This window comes from Zea mays, chromosome 1 (genome assembly GCF_902167145.1).
Source record: "Zea mays cultivar B73 chromosome 1, Zm-B73-REFERENCE-NAM-5.0, whole genome shotgun sequence".
Lineage (NCBI taxonomy): Eukaryota > Viridiplantae > Streptophyta > Magnoliopsida > Poales > Poaceae > Zea > Zea mays.
In genome coordinates this window covers 206,021,722-206,032,421 of record NC_050096.1, presented here as the reverse complement: position 1 = coordinate 206,032,421, position 10,700 = coordinate 206,021,722, and the positions used below count along the sequence as shown (strand labels likewise).

General features: G+C 54.9%; 1 protein-coding gene across 3 annotated transcripts; it reads right to left on the bottom strand.

Moving 5' to 3' along the window:
- Positions 1 to 4,273: 4,273 nt before the first annotated feature.
- On the bottom strand, positions 4,274 to 9,845 carry LOC100279181 (uncharacterized). Of its 3 annotated transcripts, XM_023301907.2 has the most exons (6): positions 8,889 to 9,845; positions 8,264 to 8,662; positions 7,655 to 8,068; positions 6,508 to 6,681; positions 5,526 to 5,579; positions 4,274 to 5,118 (listed from the first exon to the last, which is right to left on the bottom strand). In XM_023301907.2, exons 1-6 carry the CDS (start codon positions 8,898 to 8,900, stop codon positions 4,549 to 4,551), a joined length of 1,623 nt encoding a protein of 540 aa, XP_023157675.1. In that variant the 5' UTR covers positions 8,901 to 9,845; the 3' UTR covers positions 4,274 to 4,548. The 3 variants fall into 3 exon arrangements, with proteins under 3 accessions (XP_023157675.1, XP_023157676.1, NP_001360908.1); XM_023301908.2 differs by lacking the exon at positions 5,526 to 5,579; NM_001373979.1 differs by having other exon boundaries at positions 4,277 to 5,118; positions 8,264 to 9,074.
- Positions 9,846 to 10,700: the final 855 nt, after the last annotated feature.

Genomic DNA, 10,700 nt, shown 5'->3' with positions numbered 1-10,700 from the left:
CTTGTCCTTCCGGAAGATGGCTTCGACCGCCTCTTGACCCGAGGCGAACTTGGTGGTGACGTCCATCAGTTCGCTCGCACGGGTGGGAGTCTTGCGCCCCAGTTTGCTCACCAAGTCTCGGCAAGTGGTGTCGGCAAGGAAAGCCCCGATGACATCCGAGTCGGTAACGTTGGGCAGCTCGGTGCGCTGCTTTGAAAACCGCCGGATGTACTCTCAGAGGGACTCCTCTGGCTGCTGGCGGCAGCTTCGGAGGTCCCACGAGTTCCCAGGGCGCACATACGTGCCTTGGAAGTTCCCCATGAAAGCTCTGACCAGATCGTCCCAGTAGGAGATCTGCGCAGGAGGCAGATGCTCCAGCCAAGCTCAAGCGGCGTCGGAGAGGAAAAGGGGTAGATTACGGATGATGAGGTTGTCATCATCCGCCCCTCCCAACTGGCATGCCAGTCGGTAGTCCACGAGCCATAGCTCCAGCCTCGTCTCCCCCGAGTACTTGGTGATATTAGTCAGGGCTCGGAAACGGACAGGGAATGGCGATCGTCGTATGGCCCGGCTGAAGACTCGCGGACCGGGTGGTTTGGGCGAAGGACTGCGATCCTCCTCGCTATTGCAGCGTCCCCCACGCCTGAGATGGTAGCCTCGGTGCACCTTCTCATCGAGGCGGGCTCGATGGTCGAGATGGTGGTGCTCGTTGCCGAGGCGTTCCCGGGCGGCGGGCGCCTCGTCCCGTGTACGCTCGGGATGGACCGAGTTTTCCCAAATGCGTCGGGAGGACACCGCGTGATGCTCCGAGGGGTCAGCTCGCTTGCAGGAGGCGGAGCTCTCGGCTCATCGAACCGCGGTGCCTTCCAGGAGATTCTTGAGTTCACCCTGGATACGCCATCCCTCGGTGGTGGATGGCTCTGGCATGGCTCGAAGCAGCATCGCCGCTGCAGCTAGGTCCTGGCCGGACCCGCTGACGGCCGGAGGCAGCGCTACCCTGGCATTGTCGACGATGCGGCGCCGGATGTCTTGGGCCCGATGGCAGGCTTCTCCGGCGAGTGATCGGCCTGCCCACTCTTGTTCGATGTTCTGTCGGAGCTGTACAAGCCGGCCTGCTTCCCCGTCGACCCGGGCCTGCATCTCACGGATTTGCTCGAGCTGTATGTCCTGACCCCCGGAGGGACTGGGACGACAGCTAGCTCCCGCGGGATGTCAACGCGAGATGCGGGCCCAGGGGGATCGTCAACCTCTGGCATACCGAGGTGGTTGCCTTCGTTGTGATCTCCTAGATCGACGTGGAAACATTCGCGACTTGGGCCGTAACCTTCGTCGTCAAGGTCATGGCCATCGTCAGAACAACCGGAGAGGCAGTGGTCACATGCGGATATGAAGCCCCGCATGGCACCGGGGTCATTGAGGGCAGAGAAATCCCAACCGGAGTCGGGGTCGTCCTCTTCCTCAGAACCCGCCGGTCCGAAGGTTGAGACGGTTGTCAGTCGGTCCCAGGTCGACCACATGTGGTACCCCGGAAGGTTTGGATACGCCTTTACGAAGGCGCTCACCATAGCGGGGTCGCTAGGTGGATCGAAGCTGAACCGAAAAGGTACGGGATGGAAAATGGACGGTACCTCTTGGTCGTTGGACGGTGGTGAAGTCGCGTCGGGGGCGGAGCACACCGTCATCTCAGGTACGAGGGTAACGCCTAGCAGGTCCTTTGCGAGGGTGCTGGCGTCATCAGTCCGCTTGGGGCTGACACGTCGCGGGGGAGTGACACCCACCGTCGCCTCAGGTGCGAGGGCAATGTCCGACATGTCCCCCGGGGGAGTGCCGGCGTTGTCGACTCGCTCTGGTGCGACAGCCGACAAGGTGCCGCCTCCTGCGTGGCCATGGTTGCCTCGTCTCCGCCTCCTCCATCGAGGAGGGTGGCGGGGACGACCGGAATGCTCCTCTTCTGCCGCGGGGAGACGCTGTCGTAGAGCTCGCCACCGCCGGGCGAGTCGGAGACCGTCGTTGTCGTCACGCCGCGGGGGGAGGAGTACCATGTCGTAGCTGCCGTCGAGGGACATGAACTCGAGACTCCCGAAGCGGAGCACCGTCCCGGGCTGGAGAGGTTGTTGAAGACTCCCCATCTGGATCTCAACGGGAAGATGTTCGTTAACATGCAGCAGGCCCCTACCTGGCGCGCCAATTGTCGGCGTTTCGACCCCGAGGGGTCCCTGGACCGACGAGTGAATTGTCGCTGCGTGTTCCTGCCCAGATGGGTTGGCGCGGGATGGAACACAAGATGTGGGACAATTCTTGTATTATCCTGCACCAGGGGTGCCGCTCGCAGTAGGGGTTACAAGCGTGTCGCGTGAGGGAGAGAGAGAGAGAGGGACACAGAGCTCGTCCGCAGCTTCCCTCGCGCGACCCCCCTCAGGGTGGCCCTGGACCTCCCTTTTATAGAGGCAAGGAGAGAGTCCAGGCGTACAACAGGGGGCGCAGCTATGCGCTAACGTGTCCGGCAGTGGAGTGCCTAAGCCCTGTGTACATGCCAACGTGGTCGTTGGGGGAGAGCTTGGGCCCTGTACATGTGATGGCGTGGCCGCCGGAGGAGCGCCCGAGTCTTGTAGGAGCACAGCTAGTAGCGCGGCGGGGATTCTGCTGACGTCTCCTTGCTGTCGTAAGGGGCTGAGAGCCACCAGCGTCATGGCGCACGCGGGGCACCATCATTACCCGTCGTCGGGGTAAGCCAGATGGGACGCCGGTCTTGTTCCTTGTAGCCTGAGCAGGCTAGGAACAGGGAAATGATGCATCCCCTATTAGCGCGGTCAGTCCGAGCCCAGTGTCGGTCGAGGCGGAGACTTCTCTTGAGGACGAGGCCGGGGTCGGGCGAGGACGCGATTCCTCCCGAGACCGGGGTCGAGGCCGAGTCCGGGGGTCGGGTGAGGCGGAGATCTCTTCCCGAGGCCGGAGCCTAAGGTCGGGCGAGACGGAAACCTCCTCCCGAGGCCGGAGCGTGAGGTCGGGCGACCTGTTGCGCCCGAGGCTTGAACTCGGTGGTTGATCGTGACTTGTTGTCAGTCGTTGCCGGGGTGGCTGACACGGCAGTCGGAGCGGAGCGAGCGGCGCTATTTTCCTGTCATATCGGACAGTAAAGAAGAGGGGCGAAGTGACTGCGGTCACTTCGGCCTGGCCGACTGTGGCGCGTGTGTCAGGATACGGCGTCAGGCATCCCCCGCATTTAATGCGCCTGCGAAGCGGTCGGTTGGTGAGGCGGTATGGCTAAGGTTGCTTTACAACGAAGCCTGCCCGAGCTGGGCCTTGGGAGAGCCGAGGTGGCGCCTGCTGCCTGAGGAGGGCCTCGGGCGAGTCGTGAACTCGTCTGGGACCACTGTTCCAACCCGAGGCTGGGCTCAGATGAGATCGCGTCCTTCGGGTAGCTGAAGTCTTGGCTTGAACCGTACCCGTCAGTTGGTCTGAGAGTGTTTACCAGCCATGATTAGAAGCGTTGGGGGTACCCCTAATTATAGTACCCGACAGAGCCGAGCCGTTTTTTAAGCTCGCTAGATGGGTTGCATGAACGAGCCGCAGCGAGTCGAGCTCGGCTCCGGCTTGTACCACCTCACACTACGTACTAGACGTACACTAGCTATTCATTTTCATCTCATCATATGTAACGTGCAACGTTTTAAAGATTTCAGATCAATCATTAGATAAAAAAGAAGTTACATCTTCAGTTTAGTTATTTGTGTGACATTAATTATGGGGTATTTAATTTGAACGTACTAAATATAATAGTTAGTGACTAAAATTAGTTGAAACATCCTAACACTTTAGCTAATAGTTCAGCTATTAGCTATTTTTAGTAAATTAGTTAATAGTTGGGTAGTTATTTGTTAGATAGCTAATTCTACTAACAATTTTTAGCTAACTAACTATTAGTTCTAGTGCATTCAAACACTCCTCCCTTATAGGACTTTATTGGGTTTGGTAGAGTTATAATAGGTAGTTTCCACAGCTGGAATTAGAAAGAGGTTCTAGTCTTAGAGGGTGTTTGGTTTGTAGGGACTAATTTTTAGTCCCTACATTTTATTCCACTTCAGTTACAAAATTATCAAATATAGAAACTAAAACTCTATTTTAGTTTCTATATTTGTCAATTTATATACTAAAATGGAACAAAATGAAGGGACTAAACATTAGTCTCTAGAAACCAAACACCACCTTATTCTTGAGCAAATCTTAGGTCCACCACACCACTGATCAATGAGCAGCATTTTGGAACTCACGCAGCATCGATGGATTGTCTATGTTTCGAGGAAAATTAAATCTGGGACGATCCTTGGGATCGATTGAAATAACAGATAAATCAACAGTTAATTACATATTGCAAGTCCTTACAGGTAGAATTAGCGAAAGCTTGAAATACTAGCAAAGGCACGTGCGAACGTACGTCAAAATTTGGCCACGTACACATATATAGGCGGAAGTTAAATCAAATGCATGCCATCCATGGTACGTACGGCCGGTCAGGTGCCGCGCGCGCGCTCATCGTCACAACTCCATCAGAGGACAGAGATCCGGCCATCAGGGGCATGCCGGGTTGTGTCCCGGGCCACCGTAGTAGAAGTGGGTTCCCCAGCCTCCGCGGGCGGAGTGCTGGCCGTCGTCGTCGTCGTCGTCGTCGTCGTCGTAGGCCTTGCGTATGTCGTAGCAGGCGGGGTCCTCGGCCAGCGTCTGGATGGCGTCGAGCGCCACCTCGGCCAGGCTGTTGTCGGCGTCCACCGTCTCCAGGTTGCGGAAGTAGCTGGCGCGGCCGAAGCCCTCGGCGGCGAAGCGGCCCGAGCCCATCTGCGTGGCGGTGTGCGCCCCGCCGGGCCTGGTGTCCACCACCTCGCCGCCCCACTCCACCATGGTGGCGTGGTCCGACAGGTGCGTGAACAGCTGCGCCGGCCAGTACCCCACCAGCTGGTCCCCGTAGCTGAGCCACCAGTTGCCCAGCTTCGGGTCCTTCCACACCAGCAGCGTCATGTCGTACTGCGCGCCGCCGGCCGACGACACCGGCGAGATGGACGCGCCGATGGCGATGCGGGAGCTCGTCTGCACGAACCCCGGGCACAGCGCGTTGTAGCAACCAGTAGCCTCGTACGCGTCGCTCTGCAGCCATATATGTGCATGCATGCGTGTCATCCATTGCCCATTATAATTATTAATATTAATAAGAGCATCTCGAAAAGACTCTTTATTTTTTACTTGACTCTTTATTCGTCACTCTATAAAGATTAAACTCAAAATATAACATCTTATTCCAACAGACTCTCCAACATGCAAGTTAGCTTGCCTAGCGAGATTTGCTAGCTAAATTTGGCTAGTGAGGGAGTCAATTTAGAGAGCCGGATAGCTTGTCAAGTTAAATGGCTAGCCTGTTGAAGAGCTATTTTGCTATTAAGTAGCTAAAATTTAGCTTGACAAGCTATTTAACTAGTCTCTAAGAGATGCTCTAAGGTACTAGATTATTGTATGCGATGCAAATCAACAAGCATGCGGCAGCAGGAGGTACTCACTGTCCAGTACGTGAAGAGCCTCGGCCTGCTGTCCCCGTACAGCTCAGGGCTGACCTGACTAGAAAAAATCGTGCGCAGCTTCAGATTGAGATACATAACATCAATAATTATTATATACATATATGGATTCATATTGATTGCTATTACTTCCTTTATCCTGAAATAATATAGTTTTAATGTAGCACCGAAATCAAACAATTTTTTTTTTGAAGTTTATGGAGCTGTGTCACATGCAGACAGAGACAAACTGAGGATGAGTCATATATTCTGATGCCTCGACGGCACCGCCACACAGTCGATTAAGCTAGCTCCCGAATATGGCAAGGCTTTTCTTATCTTTTTTCTAGCTAGCTAGCTCGACAAGTATAAAACCGTGGGCCGGACAACCATGCAAACAGAGGCAGAGAGAGGGCGGCATGGGAATGGGTTGACCTCGACCTCGAGCAAGCAAAAGAGAACCTGCTCGATGAGCGGGAGCTCCGGAGTCAACGATAATCGACGGGGATCTTGATCTCTGCGCAACCGATGGATCCAAACATTTAAGATGGCCATGTGCGTGTATGCAATGCATGCATGCTGCAATATAGGGCCAAACTCTACCTTGACAGGATTGTGTCCATAGTACGCTTGGCTTTAATTAATCCGTACCACCTTCTTATATACGGTATTTTTTGTGTGTCTCTATAGATTAGAGCTACAATAGCACTTATACGATATTTTGTCTTTATAGATTATAGCTGCAACAGTCTAAATAAACTGTCGAACATCATGTAAGCTAGCTAGGAGATGGAGATTAATCTACTATAACTAGTAGAAAAACATGGTACTAGTTGCTTTCATCGTGTGTACTTGCCTGTGCTGATCGACGTCAGTGTCAGTTGGACTAGTAATAGCTGCTAAATTAAGCTTGGAATATATAAGACGGAAGAAACAAAGTAGTAGAAGGGGAGATATGGGGACTGGGGATTGGTGTGGGGCGGACCTGCCATCCTGCCTCGATGCTGTTGAGGTCGGAGCCGTTGAAGGAGCCGGAGAGGACCCAGAGCTGGGAGAGGCTGAAGCCGTTGGACTCCTGGATGGCCGGATCCCACACGTTGATGGTGGCCTTGGCGCCGTACACCGGCTGCTGCGACGGCGCCGTGTACGCGATCGCGTGCTGCACAGAATGATGCAATACGTGATGTATGTACGTACACCAGCAAAGAGACAGACGCGATCTATTACTGCATCTCGTGCGTGCAGTGGATTCACTCCACTGCACAGTTTACTACAAGCGAAGTAGCGCACTCACTTCACTTTCACTCGCTCACTCACCTACCTCTGCACATGAATCTTTTACTGCATGTTCTACTCCGCCTTTAATTTGCCCATAATCCACCCCCACACAAAAAAAGCCGCATGCATCCCCACACCGGATACTTTTTTTTTTACCGGTCCAGGTGAGCACCGCACCGCGCTCGAGGAATGAACAGGGGTAATGCTGGTGCAGACGTGCATGGACCATCGATGGCACCGCACGCATGATTGATGGTGAACGGCCGGCTCCATCGTCGTCTCAAACAAGGTGCATGCACTGCACAGCACTTTGAGTTGAGAGCACGCAACTCCCAGTCCCAGGCCCAGCACAGATGATACACATACACTCTTCTCTACGAAGGAGAAGCGATGGACGAGCGATGTGAGCTGAATTAATGCTGGGGGGAACAACAGTAATGGCCATGCCCTCCTCTCCTCCCTGCAGTAGCTAGGTGCATGCAGTGCAGCAGAAACAGCAGGCGCGTCGTCTCGTCCCCCCCCGGCCCGCCCTCCCTCCCTGGTGCATGTCTGCATTGCTAGCTTACTTATTGCGCGCCACCCACCATGCCGCCGCGCCGGCCGGCCGGGCCTCACCCACCCATCATGACTGCGGCCCTCGCTCGCTCCATCGGATCCGGATCCACCACCACCCGCCGGTTCTCCATTCATCAGGCAGGCATGGCATGCCACCGTACCGCACCATCGAGGAGTTTTTACACGCGTTGTTCGATTCGAACCAGCGCCACCGATCAATCTCAATCCTAGCTAGCCTAATTTAATTTGACGAGAGTTGTAAATACAGTACGTACGCACTGCCTCAGCTGTCAGCTCACCTCGTGCCCGTTGCCGGTGATGACGTCCGGCGCGTAGGCCGCGCGCGCGGCGGCGGCGGCGGCGGCGGCGGCGGCGGCGGCCTTCCGGTGCCTCCTCTTGCGGCCGAAGCGGGAGACGGATCCGGCGCGCAGCACGTCCTCGGCGCTCGTCCGCCGGATGGCCACCGTGCCCCGGGGACAGTGCCCGCCGTGGTGCCACGTCTGCCACGCGCCCCGCCTGCTGTCCTTGCCTGCGCCGCTGCCGCTGCCGCTCCCGCTCCCGTTCGTCGCAGAGCCAGACGGGAAGGAGAGCGCGCCGCCGCCCCTCGGCGCCTCGGGCGGCTCCGTCTGGACGGCGTGCGCCCTGAGGAGCGGGTGGTCCAGGCCGTGCTGCTCGTGCGCCGCCACGCAGTCGATGGTGTCGCCGTCCTGGCTCTGAAACAAACGATAGCCGACGACCCCCCACCGTCCATCAGCCATGCATGTATGTATGTATGCGTGGTCGTCAACCGGGAGACAGACAGAAAAACGAAAAACAAAAACACAGTTGTTGTCGCTTCATCCATGGATGGATCGTTGGAATAACCGATCGATTGGTTCGGCCTCCCCGCGCTGTTGTCGTGTTCTTACCCGGATGGAGCGCACGGGGGTCTTGTTGATCCTCTCCACGTGGCTGCGGATCCTCGCCATCCTGCGGGGCGACACCGGGACCCCTGCCACGAGAGGAGGGCGAGGGAGGACGAGGAGGAGCGCGAGCGCGACGAGGAGCGCCGTCAGCTTGTGCTGGGTGCCGAGATGGACGGCCGCCGCCGGCGCGCAGGCAGACGAGGCGGCGGCGCTTGAGCAGCTAGAGAACGCGCGCGGTGTTCTTGCCACGAGGCTGCCGCTTCCGCCGCCGCCACCGGGGCTAGAGGAGCCGCACTGACACTGACCTTGAGCGGCGCCGGCAGCAGGTCTCGATGAGCAGCATGCCGCCAGCCTCCTCCGCCGCCGCCGCCGCCGCTTCTTCTTCCTGCTGTCCGCCGAGGGCTGCATTTGCCGTAACTGGTCACTAAAATTGAGCAGGCTGAACCGTTGGACAAGGGGGCTGGGAGAGACGGGAGAGAAGAGTAGAAGATGGCCCTCTGCTAGTCAGCTCAGCTCGGCTCAAGATGTAAAGGTTTTAAGATGAGCATCTGACGACAGATAGACGATGAGCACCAGAGTGTTTGTGAGTGAGTGAGGGCATTCGATGTTGACCACCACCCTCACCTACCGAGCTGGCCATGCCTTGAATTCTATTTCAGCAGAGAACCAGCCGCTTGCAATGCTGGCGCTCCCTCACCACGAGGACGCTGGGCGCACACTCTGCTCTGCTGCCACAGTCTGCGCTGCGCTGCGCTGTCATGATGAGGTGTGCAGCTCAGGCTCAGGGTCGCCCCTCTCTCCCTTGCTCAATTTAATGTGTCTCCTGCTCCTCTTCCTCTACTACTTCTTCCTCCGTAGTCCGCCCCTATGGATGCGTATGAGTATGAGCTAGCAGGCTTTGTAGACTGTATCTACCGTCATGTCATCTACGTACCTCGCGCTCGCCGCACAGAGTCGTCCATTCCTGTCTCTGTGCATGTGTGTGTGTGTGGTGTGTGTGATACCGACGGCAGACCAAACGAACGGCAGAGACGACGACACACACCATGCATGCGACGGAGGAACTGAACTGAACTGAAGGTGCTGTTCCTTATTGTTTCTTCCGTTCCATTATTCCACTGCACGCGACGGCGACGCGCGCACCCGCTCTCTCGGCTTCCAATTCCAATGCACGCGGCTAGAGCTCTCAGCTCGGCACGTCAAACAAAAGACACCCCAGATTCCAGAACGTATCGCATCACAAGCAGAGCAGACTTGCCTTCACCGCTCATCAGATCAGCTGGCCTAGCTCGTCCGATCTACATCCATCCATAAACTAACTAATAATCGCGTGTGGATGCTTCTAACACAGTCCACTGCCCCGCCTTGGCCTTGCACCAAAGCCAAGCAAGAGCGTGTGCGCACATGAGGGTGCACATGCATGTGATGCGATGCCAAGCCCTCTCATCTGCCAGATGTATATGTATATATACTTGGTCAACTCAAGCGATGTGATGCTTAATTTGGACTTATAAATTTCATCAAACATATCCTTTTAAACAGGGTTATATGGAAATACTCTCCGTGTTGGGGAAAAAAAAGAATCTACAAGGAATTCATGTCTGACCAGGTTTCTGGTAAATAGTATTCATATTTATGGCTTTAAACTGATCTATTGTGCTAATACATTTCGTAATTAATCTAATGGTATGTATTTGCTAAAGGTGGTGTTTTTCCTGCCACATCATCTCGTATTCTGGATTCTGTAGCGAACAAATCCCTCAAGTTGTGATTGCATATAGCCATTTCAAATGTGGCTCCAAATAGCAAAGTTATAGCTCTGTGATTCTGTCTACTTTATATCTGTGTCACACAAAAACTGAATCTGGTTATTCTCTTCCCTTTGCACTGCTACTGCTTCTGAGGCTGATCTTTGTTTATGGGACAATCCAGTGCAGGCAAGCCAAAGAAAAAAATAAATCCCTGTGTTTAATCGATGCCGCAAAAGAGAGAGAGAGAGAGAGAGAGAGAGAGAGAGAGAGAGAGAGAGATGAGCTTCTTTGTTTTGCACCCTATGTTGTTTACTGCACAAAGTTTCCTCATGTAAGTTGTTCTGTTGCAAAAGAGCGCAGCTGCTAAATTCTACCCCGACCAATTCGCTGTTGTCAAGTTCTGTAGCAAACTGTTATTCTTGACCATATATTAACGGTGCTTGAATTTCCCCTGGCTTAGGCTAGAATGTACTTTGTCTACTTCTTTCAGTGGCATTAGGCCCGGTAGTATCATTTGTTCAGAATGCAAACCTGCTTGCTTTACACAGTAGTCTCTAGCAATGATTTCAAGTCGATCGACGTGGTAGTCGTGACTAATCGCGATTAGGATGATAACTATATCGACTAATCAGGTCCTACTCGACCTGATCGTCCCTACAGTGTCCCTGTATATTTGGAGGACCTATGTA